This window comes from Rhinolophus sinicus, linkage group LG04 (assembly GCF_036562045.2).
Source record: "Rhinolophus sinicus isolate RSC01 linkage group LG04, ASM3656204v1, whole genome shotgun sequence".
NCBI classification, from domain to species: Eukaryota; Metazoa; Chordata; class Mammalia; order Chiroptera; family Rhinolophidae; genus Rhinolophus; species Rhinolophus sinicus.
Genome location: NC_133754.1, coordinates 159,864,224 through 159,888,510, shown reverse-complemented (window position 1 = coordinate 159,888,510; position 24,287 = coordinate 159,864,224). Strand labels below are relative to the sequence as shown.

Sequence of the window (24,287 nt, the reverse complement as noted above, 5' to 3'; positions counted from 1 at the left end):
CAACCCAAGAAGTGGTTCCGTTATTATCCTCATTTTATTACTGAAGAAACTAGACTCAGGTGAATAACTTGTTCAAGATCACGCATACAGTAAATGTCAGAGCTAGGACTTAATGTACGTCTGACTCCAAAGCCCATATTCTGAACCACCAAGCGACACTATCATTTTAAAGATGACCAGGTCCTAAAAAATGATCTCTGTAGCCACCCTTCTCCCAGGCTACCAGCCAGCAGATATTCCCGGCCCCCACGAGCGAGCGCTCAGACTGCCCACGGTCCCTCCCGTCCGCCGGGTCGTCCTCAAAACGCGCAGGCGCGCTCGCTCGCAATGGAGCCCGCGCGGAGGCGGTGCTGGCCCGGCGACCGGGCTGTGGGAGCGCTTCGAGGCGCCAATGCGCGTGCGCTGTGCTAGAGCCACGGTTGTCAGAATTGGAGATGGCGGCGGCGGAGGGAACTTCGCAGGAACCGGCGGTTTCAGAACAGCCAGCTGAGCTGACTGCCTCCGTGCGGGCGAGCATCGAGCGGAAGCGGCAGCGGGCACTGATGCTGCGCCAGGCCCGGCTGGCGGCCCGGCCCTACCCGACGGCGGAGGTTGCGGCTACCGGAGGTTTGGGCCCTGGCGGCGCCTGCCCCTTCCTTCTCCCGGCGGGCCAGGCGGTGCCGCGTCCCGTGTGTGGCGTCTACGCCTCCGGACTCCCAGCCCCGGGCTTTCCTCACTGCACCTGGGCGACCCAGCTGCGGTCTTTAGCTTGGGGGTGCAGCCCCCCTCTCCGTCTGGAGGTGCCCACTAGTGCCCGTCAGCGCCGCAGCGCTCCCTTTCTGTTCTTTTCCGATAGCCTCCACCATTCCCCGAGATGATCCTTGTAGAAAACTTTCAGACCGGTACCCATTTCAGTAATCTGCACCCGCCTCTGCTTTCGTCCTCAGAGGGCGTATTCCGGCTCCAGCGCGATGCTTGCTACGCGCAAGGCACCAAGAGGAGCAGAGAGGCAGTAGCTACCGCCTTCGCGGGGCTAACAGAGTAGCATCTGTTGTGCTTCATATGTTTGATTCTCGGAGCCAACCTGGAAGATTAGGGCAGGGTTTGGTATCCGTGTTAGTGAGGTGGTCATTGCGGACAAGAAAAAAGGGGTTTGCTTAGGTCCATCTCAGTAAGTGCACAGGCTGATCAGGACTCGAACTCGAGTCATCCGACACTGGGTTCAGGGCCTTTCTTGCCACCAGCTGCCTCTGCTACACAAGGCATCTCTCCTACCCTTAGGAAGAAAGGCTGTTATTGCCTGGATTGCATCTTCCTCCTTTCTTAGGGCAGCCCTTCACTGCTTATCTGTCGTGTATGTATTAATATGTGTAATTCTCCACTGTGGTCAAATAATAATCTTCCCCAGGGTGCCTAAAATATAGTTCGGGTCTTCAGGGCTAGCTCTATAACGTGAAGTACATGTGTTCCTAAAGCTAATCCCATACTGTGTGAGTAGTTGAGCACAGTTTAAAGCTGTGTTATCTGCTATCCTTTTGCATCAGTCAGAAGTAAGGAAGAGTGAGGAGTCTGGGTCTGACTGCATGTCTTGATATTCATACACTGAATCTGCAAATTCCAGCCACCTTTAATAATTCCGGTCTTGTCCTTATTGCTTGTGTGTGTGTGTGTGTGTGTGTGTGTGTGTGTGTGTTAATTCCTTTTTCGGCTTGAGGCATTCTAGAGTCAGGAGAAAAAGTTGTTCATTTGCATTGATTAATATTTATGATCCTATAAAGGATTCTAGATCTGTACAGACGGTCCCCAACTTACAGTGATTTGACTTACGATGGTGTGAATGCTATTCAGCAGAAACCATACTTTGAATTTTGATCTTTTCCTGGGTTAGCGATACCTAGTACTATACTCTTGGGATGCTGAGCCACAGCTCCCTGCTAGCCACGTGACCATGTGGGTAAACAACTGATACTCTACAGTATAGTATTAAATGCATTTTCTTTTTTTAATGTTGTAAACATTAAAGACTACTATAGAGCAGAGATGTGTATTCAAAAAACACAGTCATAAACAGAAACAAAATGTATTGGATGAAAAACAGACAGTGGGCATTTGGGAAGGGAAGATAGTGGAAAACTATTTAACACATCATTAAATGCATTTTTGACTTAAAAAATTTTCTATTTATGATAGGTTTCTCTGGATGTAACCCCATTATAAACTGAGGAGAATTTGTACTAAATGGATGTAGAATGGATGCAAAATAGAGCATAAACTAATATTAAACTTCTGGTCATGGAAAGCAAGGTAGAATGAATACTCTGTAAGATTTCTTAGGCAGTTACCCAAGAAGTGAACTGTGTTGTAGTATTGCATACAACCCGCTGTGCTTTTAAGACTTTGATAGGCTACTGAGATTTTCATCTTTGCAGTAGTTTCAGGCTTGTTTCAATGTACTGTACAATTTTCCATTTTCTGTATGTGCTCTGACATATGCCATGAAAAAGATTGGGAAGAACTTGCTTAGAATGTGGTGCTAAGAAGTGGTGCTGAGGGCCTGGCGAAACAGTAAGGCATAGCAGCTGAGAAAAACTGGGCTTTGTTTATGGCGTGATTTAGTGTTGTTCAGGGTCCTGCTCTAGTTACAGCCTTGACTACTTTAGCTTCCCCTCTTCTTAATTCTCATTGCACTCTTGGTCATTCCAGTTATGTGCTACACGATTCATGAAATCAATATCATTCTGGTATATTTATTGATTTCTATCCATCCAGTAGATATTCATGGAATGTTTATCAGAATTACAGAGGTAAAACACTCAGTCTGATGGATGGATATAGAGAGGTGAACAGGTAATATAGTCTAGTATGAGAATTACTGGTAACAGTAGAAATAGGCTTGTTATAATCCCTTTATTTAATAGGGGAAGAAATTGAGGCCAAAAAAGGGGAGTGACTTAAGCAGGATAATACCATTAAATTTGTCTTTTTCAAAAATGAATTATAATGTATATACATTGATAGGTAAAATGCACTCATCTGAATTTTCCTATCCAAATACTCATGTAATCACAGCCACCACTTCCGGAACCTTAGAACTTTCCCTAATGCCATGTCTTAGTCAATCACCAACCCTCAGACATAACTATTGTTCTAACCATTTGATTAGTAATAGTATCTTTTTTTCAACCTCATGTAAATGGAATCATACAGTGCCTGGCTAGTTTTGCTCAGCATAATATCTGCCAGATTCATCCATGTTGTTGCATGTTTTGATAGTTTGTTTATTTATATGCTGTATAGTATTCTTTTGTATTATTCCACAATTCTTCCATTTTTCCTTTTGGTGGATATTTGGGTTGTTTGTAGTTTGGAGCTATCGTGAAGAAAACTTTTGTGAACATTCTTTTAAAATTTTTCAATTACATTTGACATACAATGTTATATTAGTTTCAGGTGTATATCATAGTGATTAGACATTTATATAACTTACACAATGATCACTCTGATAAGTCTTGTACCCATCTGACACCATACATAGTTATTATAATATTATTGACTATTTCTTTTCCCATGACTGTTTATAATTGGCAATTTGTACTTCGTAATCCCTTCACCGTTTTCATCCATTCCCCCACCCCGTCCCATCTGGCAGCCATTCAGTTTGTTCTCTATATCTATGAGTTTGTTTTGTTTGTTCATTTATCTTGTTTTTTAGATTCCACATTTAAGTGAAATCATATGGTATTTGTCTTTCTCTGTTTGACATTTCACTTAGTATAATATCTACTAGGTTCATCCATGTCACAAATGACAAGATTCTGTTTTCTATGGCTGAGTAATATTCCATTGCATACGTGTACCACATCTTCTTTGTGTATTCGTCTATCAATGAACTTAGGTTACTTCCATATCTTGGCTATTGTAAATAACACTGCAGTGAACATGGGGGTGTGTATATCTTTTCGAATTAGTGTTTTGGATTTTTTCAGATAAATACCCAGAAGTGGAATTGCTGGGTCATAAGGTAATTCTATTTTTAATTTTTTGAGGGACCTCCATACTGTTTTCCATAGTGGCCGCACCAATTTACAATCCCACAAATAGTGCACAAGGGTTCACTTTTCTCTACGTCCTGGCCAACACTTGTTTATTGATTTATTGATGATGGCCATTCTGACACGTGTGAGGTGATAGCTCATTGTGGTTTTAATTTGCATTTCCCTGATGATTGGTGACATTGAGTATCTTTTCATATGTCTATTGGCCATCTGTGTGTCCTCTGGAGAAATGTCTGTTCAGGTCCTCTGCCCATTTTTTAAATCAGATTGTTTCGTTTTGTGTGTTAAGTTGTATGAGTTCCTTATATATTTTGGATATTAAACCTTTATTGGCATCTTCTCCCATTCAGTAGGTTGTCATTTTGTTTTGCTAATGGCATCCTTCACTGTGCAAAAACTGTTTAGTTTGATGTAGTCCCATTTGTTTATTTTTTTCTTTTGTTTCCCCTGCCAGAGGAAACATATCCAAAGAAATACTACTAAAAGAGATGTAAAAGCGTTTACTGCCTATATTTTCTTCTAGGAGTTTTATGGTTTCGGGTCTTATATTTAACTCCTTAATCCGTTTTTAGTTTATTCTTATATGTATACAGTGATCCAGTTTCATCCTTTTGCATGTATCTGTCTATAGTTTTTCCAACACCATTTATTGAAGAGACTGTCTTTACTCAATTATATAGTTTTGCCTCCTGTCATAGATTAATTGACCATGTGGACATGGGTTTATTTCTGGGTTCTGTTTCATTGATTTATGTGTCTGTTTTTATGCCACTACCATGATGTTTTGATTACTATGGTGTAGTAGTATAGTTTAATATCAAGTAGCATGATATCTCCAACTTTGTTCTTCTTTATCATGATCGCTTTAGCTATCTGGGGTCTGTTGTGGGCTCTACAAATTTTAGGGTTATTTGTTCTGGTTCTGTGAAAATGCCATTGGTATTTTGATAGGAATTGCATTGAATCGGTAGATTGATTTGGGTAGTATGGACATTTTAATGATGTTAATTCTTTCTATTCACAAACATGGTATATGCTTCCATTTATTAGTATCTTAACTGTCATTCTTCAGCGTCTTACAGTTTTCCAAGTACAGGTCTTTTACCTCCTTAAATTCATTCCTAGGTATTTTATTCTATTTAATGCAGTTTTAAATGGGATTGTTTTCTTAATCTCTCTTTCTGATAGTTTGTTATTGGTGTATAAAAATGCAACCAATTTCTGAATATTAATTTTGTGTCCTGGTACTTTACTGAATTCATTTATTAGTTCTAATAGTTTTTTTGATGGAATCTTAAGGTTCTCTTTATATAGTATCATGTCATCTGTGAATAATGACAATTTTACTTCTTCCTTTTCAATTTGGATGGCTTTTATTTTTTGTCTGACTGCTGTGGCTGGGACTTCTAGTACTATGGTGAATAAAAGTGAAAGTGGCTTGTTCCTGATCTTAAAAGGCTTTCAGCTTTTCACTATTGAGTATGATGTTAGCTGTGGGTTTGTCATATATGTCCTTTATTATGTTGAGGTATTTTCCCTCTATTCCCACTTTGCTTAGAGTTTTTATCATAAATGGGTGTTGGATTTTGTCAAATGCTTTTTCTGCATCTATTGATATGATCATATGATTTTTATCCTTCATTTTGTTTATATAGTTTATCACATTAATTTATTTGCAAATATTGAACCAACCTTGCATGCCAGGAATAAATCCCACTTAATCATGGTGTATGAACTTTTTAATGTACTGCTGAATTTGGTTTGCTAATACTTTGTTGAGGATTTTTGCATCTATGTTGTTCATCAGGGATGTTGGGCTATTTTTTTTTTTTTTTTTGTATTGGTATCAGGGTAATGGTGGCCTTGTAAATGAGTTTGGGAGCCTTCCCTCCTTTTCAGTTTTTTGGAATGTTTGGTAAAATTTACCTGTGAAGTAATTTGGTCCAGGGCTTTTGTTTGTTGGGAGTTTTTTGATTACTGATTCGATTTTGTTAGCAGTTACTGGTCTGTTCAGATTTTCTGTTACTTGCTGATTCAGCCTTGGAAGATTGTATGTGTCTAGCAATTTATCCATTTCTTCCAGTTTGTCCAATTTGTCAGCATATAGTTGTTCTAGTGTTTCCTTATAATTCTTTGTATACCTGTGGTGTGAGTTGTCATATCTCTTTCATTTCTGATTTTATTTTGGCCCTCTCTCTTTTCTTCTTGAGTCTGGCTAAAGGTTTATCAATTTTGTTTATCTTTTCAGAGAACCATCTCTTGCTTTTGTTGATCTTTTCTATTGTCTTTTTAGACTCTATTTTTGTTTCTACTGATCTTTATTATCTCCTTCCTTTTACACACTTTGGGCTTTCTTCTTTTTCTAGTTCCTTCAGGTATAAGGTTAGATTGTTTATTTGATATTTTTTTTGTTTCTTGAGGTAGGCCTGTATTGCTATAAATTTCCTTTTAGAACTGCTTTAGCTGTGTCCCATAGATTTTGGGCTGTCATGTTTTCATTTGTCTCAAGGTATCTTTTGATTTTCTCTTTAATTGCATTGTTAACCCAGTCATTGTTTAGTAGCATGTTATTTAGCCTCCATTGTGTTTGTGTGTTTTTCAGTTTTTTCTTGTAATTGATTTCTAGTTTCATGCCATTGTGGTCAGAGAAGATGCTTGGTATGAGTTCAATTTACTGAGACTTATTTTGTGGCCTAACATGGTCTATTCTAGACAATGTTCCATGTGTACTTGAATATACTGCTGCTTTTTGGTGAAATATCCTAAAATTATCAATTAAGTCCATCTGGTCTTATGTGTCATTTAATGTCACTCTTTCCTTGTTGGTGGGAATATAGTGATATTTTATTATGGTTTTAATTTGTATTTTCCCAGTGACCAATGATGATAACTTTTTCATGTGTTTACTAGCTATTTGGATACCCTCATTTGTGAAATCCCTGTTCAAGTCTTTTGCCTTTTTTTTTTTTTTTCCAGTTGGGTATTTTGTCTTTTATTGATTTATAGGGTTTCATTACATATTCTGGATGTGAGTCCTTTGTCAGATATGCATCTTGCAAATAGCTTCTCCCAGTTTGCATCCTGTCTTTTCACTCTCCTAATGGTGTCTTTTGATGAGTAGAGGTTCTTTTACTCAAACCAGTTTAGCAATTTTTTTCTCCAATGGTTAGTATGTTAGGTCACTAAGAAAGTTTTAGCTATCTCAAGTTCATGAAGTTATTCTCTTTTTTTTTTTTTTTTCTGGAAGCATTGTTGTTTCACATTGAAGATTATGATCGATTAAAAAATGTTTTTTAGTGTATATTGCATGAAGTAGGGTTAAAGTTCCTTTATTGAAAAGACCATTTTTTCCTCACTGTTTTGTAGTGTCACTTTTGTCATAAATCCCAGTGTTGTTTACTGAAAAGATTATTATTTTTTTAACCATAGAATTGCCTTGGAGCATTTGCTGTAAATTAAATGACCAAATATGTGTAGGTCTATTTCTATCTCTCCTATTCCATTGATCTCTTTGTTTGTCTTCGTGTCAGTATCACACTATCTTAATTTATGGTAAATAGCTTTATAGTAAATCTTTAAAACCTCCATTTATTACATATAAATGTTAGAATCAGCTTGTCTGCTCCCACCTCAAGGCCCCCCTCAGCACTACCCCTCCAACTCCTGAGGTTTTGACTGGGATCATATTGAATAGATAAATTTGGGGAGGCTGAGATCTTTACAATATTGAGGCTTCCAATCTGCACATGGTGTATTTCTCCATTTATTTAGGTCTTTGATTTCTCTCAGTGGTGTTTTCAGTGTAGAGGTTTTATACATCTCTTCCTAGGTGTTATTTCTTAATTCTAATTGCAGATTCCAATGGATATTCTACATACATAATCATATATTTGTGAATAAAGACTGTTTTATTTATCTCCAGCCTTGATGCTTGTTTTGTTTGCTTACCATAGTGCACTAGCTGGCACCTTCAGTGGACAGTCCTTATCCTGTTTGATATATAGTAAATGTAGTGAAAGTTCCTGTTTATACACAAGGGATCATATGGGCTTACCTTGTTCAATAATTGACCACTTTTACTTATTTTTTGTAGGCATGGCTAATGTAAAAGCAGCCCCAAAGACAATTGACACAGGAGGAGGCTTCTTTCTGGAAGAGGAAGAAGAAGAAGAACATACAATTAGAAAAGTTGTTCATCAACCAGGTAAAGTATATTTTCAGAAAATAGGTACTTAGGTTGTTCATTTTGAGTAACATGCATAATTCTTTGCAAATTGATGTTAAATAATTTGCCACACTTATTTTAGTTAGTGAGTAGGTTAGCTTTATAAAAGTCATTAAGTTTGGAAGTTTTGCTGGTAGGATAAAAATTAAACAGATTTGGCAATGATGAATTTAACTTGTGTTTTAGGTGCAGTAATTCCTCACTTATTACCACTGTTGATAGGTTCTGCAACTTTAAATGAAATGAGATAAAACAAAACCAATTTTACCATAGGCTAATTGATATAAATAAGAGTTAAGTTCCTCTGGCATTTCATCAATGTTATAATGAAATGACTATGAACAAAATGTTATTGAAGGACCTGCTGTACTTAGGGTTAAATACTCGCTGTTGTTTTATAATGGACAGAGACAGCTAATATATTGACTGATAGAATATATACTCAAAATTATCTAGATAGGCTGAAACGAGAGGCTAAAACCCAGGCTGAAATGAGAGGCTAGACCCTAACAGATAAAATTTAGGACATTCTTTTATTTATGTTTGGAGGAAAAAAAGTGGTTTACAAAGTATATGATAGGTTGACCTGACATAAAAAAAGAATATAACTCTATTATCTAAGGTTAAAGTTTTGGTAAATCACTTACGTGTGTATATATACAGAGAGTGCCAAAAAAATGTATACACATTTTAAGAAAGGAAAAATTGTATTAAAATTACGCTGATGGTAACCACTTTGAGTAGTTCTTGTAATTGCAGACCACTAATTTACACCATACACAAAAATTAACCCAAAATGGATTAAAGACTTGGATGTAAGACCTGAAACCACAAAACTCCTGGAAGAAAACATAGGCAATAAGTTTCTTGACATAGGTCTTGATGATGATTTTTTGGATTTGACACCAAAAGCAAAAGCAATGAAAGAAAAAGCTAAACAAGTGGGAACACATCAAATAAAAAGCTTCTGCACAGCAAAGGAAACCATCAATAAAATGAAAAGGCATCCTACTAAATGGGCAAAAATATTTGGGAATCATAAATCTGATAAGGGGTTAATATCCAAAATATATAAAGAATTCATACAGCTCAATAGTAAAAAAAAACAAAACCAAACAAATCCAATTAAAAATGGGCACAGGATTTAAATAGCTATTTTTCTAAGGAAGACAGATGGCCAACAGTTAAATAAAAAGATACTCAACATCACTAGTCATCAAGGAAATGCAGATCAAACCACAATGAGATACGAGGTCTAACAATTAAGTTTGGGAACTCATCCTAGAAAAAGTGCTACATCCCTCATTGCCGAAAATCACTATGGTCACCTTTGGAGTCCTCCCTGAGAAACTATGCACTCACACCAGCGCCTGGTCCACCCTTCAAAGCAATTTTGGAACCCTCTTTCTGGAATGGCCATCAGAGCTGTCATCATATTACCTTTGATGTCCTGAATGTCATCAAAATGTCTTCCTTTCAATATTTTCTTTATCTTCGGATAAAGAAAGAAGACATTGGGGGCCAGGTCAGGTGAGGAGGGAGGGTGTTCCAATACAGTGATTTGTTTACTGGCTAAAAACTCCCTCACAGACAGTGCTGTGTGAGCTGGAGCATTATTGTGATGCAAGAGCCATGAATTGTTGGCGAAAAGTTCAGGTCGTCTAACTTTTTCACGCAGCCTTTTCAGCACTTCCAAATAGTAAACTTGGTGACCTGTCCAGTTGGTACAAATTCATAAGAAATAATACCACTGATATCAAAAAAGGTTAGCAACATCGTTGCATAAGTTTGCGAACTTAATTGTCAGATCTTTGTATATCAGTAATAAGTAGATACATGAATGGGGGAGAGGGAAGGCTCTTCCTAGAGTAGACCGCCAGTTCCAAATGGTAAATGTAAGGGGTGTGATGGAGTTGAAAAATTATTATATGTATTTAAAATTTTCCATAATATATTTTATAAATAAAATGTATATAAAATTCTTTATAAAGAATTTTTAAAATTAGGAAAATGCATGCACATTTTATGGCTTTTGATTAATAATGCTATACAGTAGCCTCCTAATTTATATTTCTGAGTGCAATTTCTCTCCATTTTAATACATTCAAGTAATCAATTTTTTGAAGATATCACTTTGAATATATTTTCAGTTTTTCCTTTTGTCTATAGCTATACCTCTCTAATATTTCATAAAGAAGAGTGATTTTGTTTTTTCTTGGCACTTGGAAATTAGTAGGATTAAGGGGTGGTGGAATAGTGACTGACCTTATTGTGTTGGAAATAGATAAGGGAAAGCAATGATAGGAATATGAACAAATGACAACCCCCGTTTTCCCCACTGGCAGTTGTGGCAGTCTCAGAATTGGGGCTTGGCAGTAGCAATAAACCTAATGACTTACTAGTAGAACTTTCAGACTTGCTGAGAGAACCACTTCTACAGGATAAAAATCTTTAGCTAGTTATTTGAAGTCCTTAAAAAATCTGGCTTTACTCTACCTAGAGTAGTTTCTGTTCTGGGTGTCGAGGATGTATAACTAAATACAATCTCTGTTCTGGAGTTTACAATCTAGTGACTGAGACATGAAGAGGAAACACTTTGCTCTGTGGGTAGGGGATGGAACGGAGGGGCAGAAAAAGGTTCCCAGTGGAAAGTGAATTCTGTATTATCGCTTGTTTCCTTCCTGTTTGCTATGTTATGAGTCAAGGAGTGCAGGTGGGCAGCCTCTCAGAGCGGGGAATGGCCAGGTAATAGACTGTCCCCAAAGCCCCCAGAAGGGAACGTAGCCCTGCCAGCTCCTTGACTTTAGCCCACTGAGACCCATGTCAACGTATACACTACAGATCCGTAAGATCTTACATTTGTGTTATTTTAGCCACTAAATTTGTGGTAGTTTGTAACAGCAGCAATACAGAGCTAACACAAGTACTTCACATGTGGTTTGGGTTCAGAAATACTTGATGAATTGATAGTTTTTTCCCCCTTATATTATTTCCTTTTATCCTCTTAAAATTTGTTTTAGATAAAAGTGAGATGACTTAATCAAGCTTTAATCTTGTCTTATCTAAATGTATTTGTGTCAGGCATGAAATACATGTTGAGAAGCTAATAAGATAGAGGAAAATGTATTGTTCTAGTCCTAAAAAAGGAAACTTAAAAGATTAATGTTCTTTTCTTTAGGACCTGTTATGGAATTTGATTATGTGATATGTGAAGAATGCGGTAGAGACTTCATGGATTCTTATCTTATGAACCACTTTGATTTGCCGACTTGTGATAACTGCAGGTACATATTTCAGACAATGTTCTCCATTGCTAGAGTTTAATGTTTATATAAATAGGCTTAGGGCAAAACAATAATTGGATCCATTTGGATTTAATACTCTTAGTAACTGCGATTTTTATTTTGAGAGTTTCCTAATATTTCTATGGTTTCCATTTTGCCCAAGAAATACAGGAAGTCAGTGCTTATCAAAGTTACAGTATTCCACACAGGCAGGAGTACCCCAGCTCCTGCCATAGCTGTGTCCTTTTCCTTTCTGCTGCCCTGCGGGGTTTTTCACCATCTCTCAGTGGCTGGTTCCTAACCTTTCTCTTCCTTCAGCCCCTAAGGATCCTCCTGTTTCTTATTTGTCTCAGTGTATGTTGATTCCTTGGTCAGAGGACTGGGGCCTTCAGTGAGAGGAGGGAAGTGAAACTTCTCCAGCTATTTTGTACTCTCAGAACACTTCTTTCCATTCCTTTTTTACTGTCCTGAACAGGCAGGGAAGGGAATAGATGAGGAAAAGTCACATTGTTCTGCCATTCATTTTCTTCTCCTCCTAGCGTTATCCTCTTTTTATATCACCACAGAATAATCCTCCTCACTCCACGTGGTTCTCCTGCCCCTGCTGTTTACCTCGGCCAAGTCCCGTGTTGGTGCCTTTCACACCTTAAGATCCTGTCTTGGATTGTTACTGAGCCTTCTTATCTGTTCCCTGCTCCCACTTCTTAGACCTACAGCCTCCTCCTCACCTGCCTGGAGGACCTGCCTTTTCAGCGTCCCTGCTGTAGACACTGGGAGCCATCACCATGGTCTTATTGTTGAGTAGACTCCTTGGAAGATAGAGAGAATGGGAGATGTTTCTGGTCTCGTGATCACGTCTGTGACTGCAAGTGTCCTGGCACCTGTTGGGATTGTTAACTATTCCCACTGATACAGTGTCACTGAGGCACACAGTGAGTGGCTCAGGTCCCCAGTGTTAGCGCTCTCCTTCAAGTACAGATAGCTTTGGAAACTGACTAGCACATATGATCTTGTTTCCATGAGAAAATGAAAGCAACTGATGTACCAATTTAAAGAAAGGTGGATGGTAGTTTGGAAAAAGTACACTTTTTAAATTTAAACATAATTAGGAACACAGTGCTCCATTCCGTTTTCCTTTCAGCATCTCAAAGGTTATGATTTTAGTACAATGTAGTTTACTTTTAGTTTATACTTCCAAATTATTTAGCTTTCTTCAAGGTCTTCCCACTTTTAAGTCTCTTCCCTGACCTCTACCTTCTCTTCAGCGTTTACCATTTCAGTAAAACCAGCTTCATTCATTGGCTGTTTCTCTACTATCCCATGTTTAATTCCACATCTGTTTGGCTCTCTGCTCAAACCATATCCTGAATTCACCCACTTCTCATCCTGTCGCCCACCATTACCTCAGACTAGGCCACCATCAGCTCTTGCCCGGGCCCCCGCAGTAGTAATCTTGTAACGGGTCTCTTGCCCCCACTTTTGCACCATTAGTCTCTTCTCCATATAGCATTTTACTCAAAACTCTTTAGTGGTTTCTAATCCATTTAGAAGAAAACTGTCTTCACCATTTTTTACAAGGCTCCCGCCTATCTCTGATTTTCTCTCATCACTCTTGACCATCACTTAAGCATCCTAGTTACACCGGCCTGTTGCTGGGAGCTCCCGTTGCGAAGCTCACTGCTGTCCTGGAGCCTTTGCCTTTGCTCTCCTCTCTGCTAGTCATGTTCTTTCACTAGCTACTCAGAATGTTCTCTGGCTTCTTAAGGGCCCTAGTCACACACCCCTTACCAGTGGCCTTTTCTGATTAGCCAGTCTATCTGAAAGTTTCTATTCCTTTACTATACTTTATATTTCTTTATAGCACTTCTGTCTGTCACCGTGTTTGCTTACTATGTTCTTTACTGAAATGTAAGCTTCACGCAAACAATGCTTTGTTTTATTCTTGGCTGTATTCCTCGTGCCTCGAACACTACCTGGCATGTAGATGAGAAGAACTATGTAATTGACTATGTCTCCATTTTCACCTTGGCTTTGGAAAAGCTCAGAGCCAACTGGAACCTGTGTTGGGGCAGCTGGACCTGTATATTCCTTGTATCCTTCCCATCCTGACTTTATGCTTTACTTCATGTTTTCTTACTTATTGAGTCTTAGTTCTCATTTATATTTGTTGTACTCTTATAAGTCATTTCAAATCCTTTGTGGAAAAGGGGGAATTTAAATAAGTAGAAAAAAAATTCTTAAAATGTTAAATGACATGGATTTGCAGCTAATATAGCTTCTCAGAATTAGTAAAAGTATTTTTCTGTTAGAATTTTTATGCTGCTAATTTGATCATGAGAATTGCAGGAGAAAGTATTTTATACGTTCCTTTTGGCGTGCATGCCCCTAGGTTGTTGGGCTATTTGAAAACAGTTTATTAAAAATAACTAACATATATAATGGACTTAATTTTTTTCAGAGATGCTGATGATAAACACAAGCTTATAACTAAAACAGAAGCAAAACAAGAATACCTTCTGAACGACTGTGATTTAGAAAAAAGAGAACCAGCTCTTAAGTTTATTGTGAAGAAGAATCCTCATCATTCACAATGGGGTGATATGAAACTCTACTTAAAATTACAGGTCTCTAATGAGTTACATTCAGTCATTTTAAATGCTGGGGCAGGTGAAGTTTTAATAATAAACTAGTTATAATTAGTTTTGTTTTTGCTTATAGAGAGTTAAAAAGATCCTTTACATTTTGTTGCTTTGAATATGAGTCACAGTCTTACATAATGACATTTAATAACATGTTTTCTTATTTTGCTTTTTGGTGTGGCACAATGGAGCAAATATATTACTATTGGGTGATATTAGAAGTACAGTTGGGAAACTAAAAAAGCATAGAGTAAGAGTCAGACTGCATTTTCCTGCCCACGACCCTCATCCCCAGGGCTGCTATCGTGCCCAGGCTGGGTGCCTTGAGCCACAAACAGCTTCCTGTATCTACCCCAGAATGGTACAAATACAATATTCTTTTTGTGCCATTATATAAAAAATATCGGGAGGCATTGCTTTAGAGCAATTTCAGTTAGAATATACTAGAAAATCCTAGTATCTTCAAATAAAATTAAGAAACCACATTGTTAAACCAAACATATACTGAATTTCATTAAACATAAGACACTATTGATCACCATTATTTTATGTACCATTAAAAATAAAACGGGCTAATTAAACTGACCCAATGCTTCCTTACCACTTGGTGCTTTTATTTTATACTTACTGAAATGGTGCCATTAGACTTATTATATTTTTTTTGCTATATATCATGCTTGTGCAAACATAAAAAGGAAAATGCAACAGATTTATTAAGATATTCCTAAACTTCTTTATACTCAGAGTCCAATTCTCCTGAACCACTTTCGATTCAGAGTTGTCAAGTACCATTAAGCACATTGGTGATGCCACATTTTCAGAGATGTTAAATTGTGGAAAATGTGGTATTTTAGAACTTTGGAAACAAGAATATGTCACTTTATTATGTTAAGAAATTTGAGTTTGACTACATTGATTGTTATTTCAGTCTCTATTGTGAGAACTATTCTGAGCATAATTTTTTGTGTATATATTATTCTCCTGAATGTAAATAAACTTTATAAAGAGTAAAGGTATATGATAGAGACTTTTTAGGTCATTCAGCTACTAAAGTTTTTTAAAAATGCATATTCTAAAGATCAGAAGTTAGTCAGTCAGATGGAAGCTCTGATTGATTCAGGAGATTATTAGTAGTGATTGATTTTCTGTAGTGGGAGATTTTTGGAGATTACCTCATACTTAGACCTGATGTGGCTAATTGGTCAGTAAACTTTTGGGGTGAGCTTGCTAAAACTCATCAAACCCACTGGCTACATGTACGTCTGTTGATTCATGTGAAAAAGCTGAATGAATTAGAAACAATTATAGTCAGAGGACAACTTTTCTATTTATAGTCGAATTTACATTTATTGAGGGTTTCATAGGTTTAGATAGAGCTATTAATAGAGTTGTTTATCAATATTTAAAATATTAAATTTCAAGTAAATCTAAAAATTATACTTGAGTTAGATCATTCTTTGGTGCGTATGGGTTTAAAAATTAATTTTATAATATTTTACCACTCTGAATCACCACTCATTTAAATATGGATTCTGTGTTGTAGATTGTGAAGAGGGCTCTTGAAGTTTGGGGTAGTCAGGAAGCATTAGAAGAAGCTAAGGAAGTTCGACAGAAAAACCGAGAAAAAATGAAACAGAAGAAGTTTGATAAAAAAGTAAAAGGTAAGTGGCTACATTTACATCCTAAAGGTTTGTGTCTGACTGCTTTGCAAAGCCCCTTAGCTAGGTTCACAGTAGACTGGGATGTGTTCTGTCGTAGCCTGAAGAAAAAAGACTTCAAGTTTGCCCTCAGCAGGTTGGTGTTGGCGGCTCTCGGCCCACACCTCACAGTACTCCAGTTCTGAAAAACATGTAAGCCCTCATCTAATGCGGGTCCTGTTGTTATACAGGGGCAGACGTAGGATCCGGGATGTATCCCGCTCCAAGATTTGGCCTCAGTTTAATCTTAAATGTAACCAGGGTTATAAAAAGTAAAAATGTCCACCAGCAAACCTCTCTAATTGCTTAAAATGAAAAAATCATGCCTAAGTTTTAGTCATCTAATTTTGCAGCTGGGAGGAACCTTTCAATGTAAGCTAGTTGAATCTCTCATTTTATATATGACTACAAGACTCAGAAAGGTAGAGAGACGTGTTACCTGTTACCTGTTAGAGAGTTGGAACTGGAACCCGGCTTTCATGCATGAAAGTCTGCATTGGTACATTCATTCCTCCATACATCTCTCTATCCACGTGACTATCCTTTCTTTCGTCCATCTATCTCTATTTGTCTATGCATCCACCCATGTATGCATATGTGCGTAAGTCTGTTCATTCATCCATCTATCCATCCATGCACCCAATAGTAAGTAAATGTGAGCTGTGTTCCAGGCGCTGTGCTAACAAATGCTGGAGTCACAGTTCATTAGAAGAGAAAGATCAGTAAACTTAAAATCAGAATAGAGTGTGCTAAGTACCATGATAGTGATGAGCACTTCTTGCTGTGTCACAAAAGCTCTAAAATGAGCCTTAAAAAGTGGGCATAAATGTTCTTCATACAGTAATTGGAGAGTCCCAAAGTGCTATCAAGTGTATAGTGATAGCACGTATTTTATGTATATACAGGAATATACATATGCTAAACTGATCCATTTAAAATGAGTCTCTTAGCCATAATAAATAAGTTTGCTTTTGTTTTTAGAATTCAGAAGGGGTTTTGGAGGGTGAATGACCATAGCTCAGATGTCTTAAAAACAAACAAAACTTTTCATCACAGGAGTAATTCATTTGCAGTGCAGAAAAGTTTAGAAAACTACAAGGAAGTTAGAAAACTACATAGAAATCCCATGAGTGTTACTATCCGGAGGCAATCATTAGTAACATTTTAATGTCTGTTTTTCCAGTTCTTGTCTATGCATAGACACTTTAAAAATATTTTTTTTATAAAAATGGAAACAGTTTGAAGTTTATCCAAAGTTTATCATGACAACCCCATTATAAATATCCTGATATACATCCCTATATAGATTATAATTAATGTATCAATTCCAGAATCAGAGGGTATTGATACGGCTTTGTAGAGAGGTTTCCTGTCTAAATTATGCCATGTAAGAGCATTTCCCAGAACTTCCCCAAATTAGCCAATGCTGTATGACAGTCTTCAAAAATACCTGCAAGGACCAGTTGAGAGGATTTGGAAAGACGTCTTTTGAATTTGGTCCTTTAATCTTTTCGATGTTCTATCATAGCCCTTTTCACTCTTCCAATATCAAGGAGAACCTTGAAGGATAAAGTAAAAGGCGTCTTAAGGGATATGAAAGAGGAGAGCATGTTTATAAACTAATTACATGTTAGTTTAAGGTTTTTGTTAACTCCCGTTATCTGAATCACCTCAATTCTTCCCTTTCTTCTCTGTCTCCTTAAACCCCTTTCCTGATGGTGTTTTAGTGTAGACGATAATATATGGATAAAGGAATTAGAAATTTGTACCTGCAAAGTGATGAAATATTTGAAAAAAGAGTACTATATGTAATGTTTTGCTTTGATACTGTTTCTGTAGTTTGGTCAAGATGTCATCTAAGGTGACTAAATTTTTGTAATTTGACAATTAAAGATTATGGCAGTTTCATTTCATTATGCTTTTTCTTATAAAAATTCTATTAAGATAATCATATAGATTAAATATTAGAACAGAGCATTTTTTAAAAAGATTTGCACCATTTTCATAGGTATTTTAAAAAATAAATATAAACTCAAATATAATTGGCTGTTTTTCTTACTATATTCAATTGCTGTATTAATCACCAGATAAACTATTATGGATTTTCCTCATCCTTGAAGAATCGGAATTTATCCTGAGTTATTTCTTTGACCTCTTAAGACTGGTTTCTTTAATTCAGTTCATTTCTTGTTTGGATGAAGAATGTCTTTTGAGGAAATTTTTCCAAGTGGTTACATGAGTGGTATATCTTCCAACTCCCTACAAATCTAAGAATGTTTTTCTGTTTCTTTTGCATATGAAACAGTTGTATAAACATTACTCCATTGTCTTCTCGTGTTTAATATGCAGAGGTCAGTGCAATGCCTTCTTTAATTATGGCTTCCTTCTTCTTGTTGATTTACTTTAGAAGTTGGTGGATATGTTCCTGTCCTCCTGACTAGGCCACAAAGGGCTGAGAGTGGAGTAGACTCTGTAAAGGTTAGAAACAAGGAGCTTACTATGCAGCTTGCTCAGAAGGCTCAGAACAGAGAGGAGTAGAAGCAAGTCTAAAGTTTTTTAGTAAAAAAGAAATTGGAACCTGGTTCCTCTTGGTCTTCTGATTTTGATCCACAAAGAAGCTCACACAAAATTTACTTCTTTATGGAAAGGTAAGAGATTACATTTACCTGCTTTTAGAGTATGATCTACCTTAGCAGTTTGAGAAACAATTGATCTTACTACAGAAGAAAATTAAAAATATCAATAGTATAAGCTACATATAAACATAGACAAGATGAAAAGACAAGAAAGAATATTGTCAGCAAATTCAAATTATTAATAGACCTTAGATCCAAGGAGGCAGAAGTAGAAATTATGGCTGCTCAGTTTAAGTGGATTTCAGAAAATGCAGTATGTGTTGGCCTTGATATTGGATGGGAATTTTCAATTGGTGCACATACACAGAATGTTTTGGGTTTGCTTGCCTCCTCTTCACAAATAAGGTGGAGGTGAGGCTTTTCTTTAAAAAGTCATACTCAAGGGGTGGCCAGTTAGCTCAGTTGGTTAGAGTGTGGTGCTGGTAGCACCAAGGTTGCTGGTTCGATCCCCCATGGGCCACTGTGAGCTGTGCCTTCCTTTAAAAAAAAAAAAGTTATACTCAGCTTTCTCTTGTTTAGTACTGGTAGAGGTTAGCCTTCTAAAATAAAGGAAAATTAACCTTCAATTTTTACTATGCACTTTCCCCCAAAAGAGGTGGGTGAGAAAATCTCATTTTGGGGCCCCTTCTAAGTTTGTGGACATGGTACATGCTGGGCCTGCGGTTATATGTAATTTATGACTATTTTTGGACTTTGAGTTCTCAGGGGAGTGTGAAGGACATTCCCTGTCACTCTGCTTCAGTTTATGGAGGACAAAATAAGGTCAAAGCTTCACATGTTGTTTTGTCATTTCCTTGTGATTTTTTTTTCTAGTTAACAAGGGGCACCCTATATAAAAACTTCCTGCTCTCCCATCAAGTTTTTAAAAGTATCTGGTCTACCTCAACTAGTTCTTACATAAGTTTACCCAAAAACAGTATTGGGTTTCTTTGAATACAGGTAGCCTCTTTTGCAAAATTAAGATATTAAGCCAAATAACATGGAAGGTTAAGTGTGGTATAAATTTTTCACTGCAACGAGGATTTAGGGGAAAACTTCTTCGGGTAAAAAGTATAATCAGCCCCTGAAGGTATCAGTAGCAAGACCAAACATTTTCTGAACATTTTAATAAATTTCCAGGCGAGGTAGTCCATAGGTTTCTGTGTTCTGAAAGTCTAGGCCAGTGGGACTAGGAGGCTGTAACATGGTAAACCACGGTTTTGTTTTCCAGCTTTAATTAGGCTTTCAGTGCCACTAGGCACAGCCCCGCCTGCCCTACCACCAAGGTTTCCTCCGCTCCCAAGGCCTATCAGATCTTTTCCCTAAAGTCTCTGACTGTTCTGCCATCCTCTTCTCATTCTCAGCAGTACGTGGTTGATCTCTACTTTCCAAAGTTTTAAGTTGCTTAAATGAAGTAATGTGAAAAATATATTAATCCTGATTTAAACAAATTTTTATTTCACCAGATGTTGACAGTTTGTCACATACGCTTTTTTTCTTTCTCACACATATATATTTTGCTGAACTATTTAAGAGTTACCTTCTGACACTGTGATTCTTATTCAGTATTTCAGCATGTCATCTCCTAAAAAGTTACATTCTTCTACATAATTAAAAAACAATGATCACACTCTATAAATTTAACAGTAATATAATCTACTATCTAGCATGTATCTATAGCTTTCCCCAGTTGTTCCAATGTTCTTTCTAGCTGTTCCAGTTGTTGGATCCAGGGGCCAAGTAAGGGTGATGCATATCTGTAGTATCTTTTAGTTCCTCAGCCTTTTTATCTTTCATCACATTGACATTTTTAAGAGTCCAGGCCACCTGTTTTGTGGACTGTCCCTTCATTTGGATTTATTAGCAGCTTTTTGCCCATGATTAGATTCAGGTCAAATATTTTTGGTAGGAATACTTCCCCTGGGTGATGTATCGAGTGTGTCACATCAGGAGACATATCAGTTCTCTTCTAAGAGTGATGTCTGGTTTGATAGTTTGGGTAAGGCAGCGTCTGCCAGATTTCTCCATTGTAAATGTCCCTTTTCCTTCTGTAATACTACCAAACCTGACGCTATGTGAACACCTGATTCCTTAAGTTTCACTCAGTTGTTTTAGTACACGGGGATGCTTCTTGCCTGAGTCAGTTATTATTAGGGAGGGTATAAATGGTGATTTTCTATTCTTGTTAACCTTTTGTAATTATTTGGCTTCTTTTGGAAAGAAGAGCTTTTCTTACTACCGTTTGGACTCAGATTCTTATTCTCAAATTACTGTTCCAGTCCATTCTTTTTTTCCTTTTTTTAAAAAAATCTATTGGGGTCGCAATTGTTAGTAAAATTACATAGATTTCAGGTGTACAATTCTGTATTACATCCATAAATCCCATTGTGTGTTCACCAGAGTCAGTTCTCCTTCCATCACCATATATTTGATACAAGTCCATTCTTATCATTACCCATTTTGATGCTCAAAATGTTTGGCCATTGGGAGCCCCTTCCAGCTAGCTCTTGTCTTTTTTGTTGTTTTTATTTGTAAATAATTCCATACTTACATAAAATTTCATGAATAGTAGAAAGGACACCTATATATGCTTTACCCAGATTTACCTACTGTTAACACTTTATGCCATTTGCATTCTCTATACACACATTTTTTCCTGTACCATTTAATAGTAGGTTGCATATATATTTATCACCCTTTACCCCAAAATACTAGTTTGTATTTCTTAAGGAGTGTTCTCCTAAAAAATCAAAGTGTAATGTTAATATTTTTATCTAACCTGTCATCCATATTCTGGTTTTGTTAGCTGACTCAGTAATGCCCTGTATGATTTTTCAAACCTAGTATGGGATCCAATCTAGGATCAGATATGGCTTTAGGTACTAAGTCTAATTTTTTTTTTATTCTAGACTATTCCTACAGCCTTTATATTTTATGACATTGACATTTTTTAAGTTGTCTCTTCCCTTCCTCCACCCTGACATTTTAGAAGTATGTTGTTCATTTGGGGCTTTTCTGATTTTTCCTGATTGTCATGCACTTCAGGCTGGGGATAACATACAAATGATGTGTCTTTCTCAGGGCATCATATCTGGACGTGTATGATGTCTATCTGCTCTCAATGGTGTGTTTTTTTATTTGATAAGAAAATTGTAAGGCCATGCAAATATTTTTTAACACTTCCCCCTAGAATTTAGCGTCCCTTCATCGATGGTTCTTGCCTGAACCAGTCTTTGAGTATGATGGTTGCAAACATTTTCTAACTTCAGCATCCCCTCTGCATTTAACCAGTTGGAAGCCAGCATTCTACAGCATTTGAATTTCCCCCATTTGTTTGTTTATTTATTATTGGTATGGAGTCATTAATTCCTATTCTTCTCAATGTTATTGGTTCATTTCTGTCCTTAATTATCTTGGTCAAATTATCTCAGGTTTGCGCAATGGGAGTATCTTCAGGCTAGCTCCTGGGTCCTTTGGACATGTCTTCATCATGTCTTCATAGGTACTTTCTGCTTTCTACACAAAACCCATGTGCATTTATACATACCAGAGGTATGAAAAGCAGCATACAGTTGTGAGGACTAAATGTGTTTATCAAGTGCTTAGAGCAGTCAGTGCCTGAAACAGAGCTCTGTCTGTTTGCTTATCCTCATGATCTAATAAAGGCTGAAAATACAAAGATTCAAGTAGTATTTTGGTATTTCTTATCATAGATATAAAATGGAGTAAAGAAAATGTGTGATTACTTGGTTAACATTTATGGTTGGTATAAAAGGTAACTATCATCTCCGTTAGGTGGTGTTGCTGTGAAAGACAGTGCTGGGCTGTGATTGGTCTGATTAGAAGAAATTAAAGTTAGTGTTGCTTTTTAGTCATTAAACTAGAAACTGAAGTTATTAGCTTATTAATTTCCAATTGACACTAAGCATTTGGTTTCTTCAGGTATTATGTATGCAATGTGAACTTTTAAAATGTGATTGACTTAGTTGCATTTCAAAGCATCCAATGTAACTCTTCTTTTTAAAATGGCATTTTAACATGATGTGGTGGGAAACGTTCTGAACATTGGAACAGATGACCTGGGTTTTACATGCTCTCTTTACTCCGTTTCCCTACCTGCAAAATAAAGACTGATTCTTTCTAGCTTTTAATAGTCTGTGATCCAGATTGTACTTTACAATAATTATTAGCAATTTCTCTCCTAAAACATTGCCCATTTTACAGGATAAATAATTTAATAGACTTAAGGTCAGTTGCACAAGCAGTTTTTCTAAGATGAACACGAGTATAGTATCAGTTTTTGGCTTCCTAGTTATCTTGCAAGCAAAGCTTGACTTGCCTCTTACAGAAGTAGTTCCTGACTTACATGGAACTTAAAAATGCTTCTTGTCCTCAATCACCCCAGCTTCTATCATCATTTGCTTGACTGAACCCTGTTCTTTTACTCTTCTTTTTGTGTTGCTGCTCTCGAACCCACACACCCCGTTTCTGAATCTCCCTTTTCACATACCTTCAACAATGACATGAATGATTTCCCAGGCCAACCTAGTGAAGTAAGTTTGTATACTCAATTTTGATTTGTTAAAAAGTTAAGGTAAACCACAATTGGTTTAAACCCCTCCCACCCCCAAAGGATTTTTCAGGATTCAGCTGAATAGCACCACTGAAAAACTGCCTTTTTTTCTTCTTAGAATTACGGCGAGCGGTAAGAAGCAGTATATGGAAAAGGGAAACAGTTGCTCACCAACATGAGTACGGACCAGAAGAAAACCTAGAAGATGACATGTACCGGAAGACTTGTACTGTGTGTGGCCATGAACTGACATATGAGAAAATGTGATTTTTGGTGACGTGATCTGTTTTAGACTTTTATATTTCGATAAAGAAAATTTAGATTGGTCTTGTTCGAAATTCACACACACAGAGTCTTCACAGATGAATGAAACACTTGTATAAATAATGCTTTGGTAATAAGTATGGATGTTATGGCTTAAGAGCAAATTTCATTTAAGGTCCAGCAGGTCTGGTTGTGGGCAAACTATTGGGTCGTTTTTTCCTGCAGCAGGGGTGGGAACTGAGTGGTACAGCAGGTTTGAAAGTGTTAGTTTAGAGCTAAAATTGAGAAATAAGAAACCAAGGCAAACCCTAGATGGGGTTAGGAGGAAGACCTTTTAGTAAAGGCAAAAGCTGGCTGAACTGGATTCTATCCCAAGAATCAACAGGGATGGTGGTAAACCCTGCACCCCAGAGGCTGGGTCAGGACTCCTAGACTATTTCTGTCTCCAAGTCAGGGAGCAGGTGCTACTGCTGGGACAGGTCCTGACTAACAATAAACAGTGAGTGTGGGAGTCTGATCGTGTTTTCTGTATCTGGGGTTCACTACTACAGACCCTAATGTTAGTGTTTAGATAGGCCTTTTCTAATCTGGATTAAAATGAAAAAAACAGCTACACTGTTTGTTGATCAGAGAAGGTACTTATAGTAAGTTTATCGTAACTTGGTAACATTTACCGAGTGCTTCCCATCTGCCAGGCAAGCACTGTGCTAAGTTCCTTACAGGTCCCTTAATCTTGGGAGGGAGGACAACTTGCTTCTTTGATTGCTTAGCACTTGGAAAGAAGTGATAACCTACACCCTACATCACCCCAGACATCTGGGTCAAGTTTAGCTAGTGAAAATTTCCCCTCTTCTCAAAAGGATTACAAGGTAGTTACAGCTAGTAAGAGGAATTGATCCCATGTGCTTGATTACAGGGGCTGTGCTTTTTTTTTTTTTTTGACATAAAACTTCAAG

General features: G+C 37.3%; 1 protein-coding gene across 2 annotated transcripts; it reads left to right on the top strand.

Annotated features, from left to right (window-relative positions):
* The first annotated feature begins 318 nt into the window (after window positions 1–318).
* Window positions 319–24,269, top strand: XPA (XPA, DNA damage recognition and repair factor). 2 transcript variants are annotated; one of them, XR_002137139.2, is made up of 7 exons: window positions 319–606; window positions 8,128–8,238; window positions 11,438–11,543; window positions 14,002–14,167; window positions 15,726–15,843; window positions 18,287–18,527; window positions 23,186–23,393. XR_002137139.2 is itself a non-coding variant. In XM_019729187.2 (6 exons), exons 1-6 carry the CDS (start codon window positions 435–437, stop codon window positions 23,332–23,334), a joined length of 822 nt encoding a protein of 273 aa, XP_019584746.2. In that variant the 5' UTR covers window positions 319–434; the 3' UTR covers window positions 23,335–24,269. The 2 variants fall into 2 exon arrangements, 1 of the variants encoding a protein (XP_019584746.2); XM_019729187.2 differs by lacking the exon at window positions 18,287–18,527 and having other exon boundaries at window positions 23,186–24,269.
* Window positions 24,270–24,287: the final 18 nt, after the last annotated feature.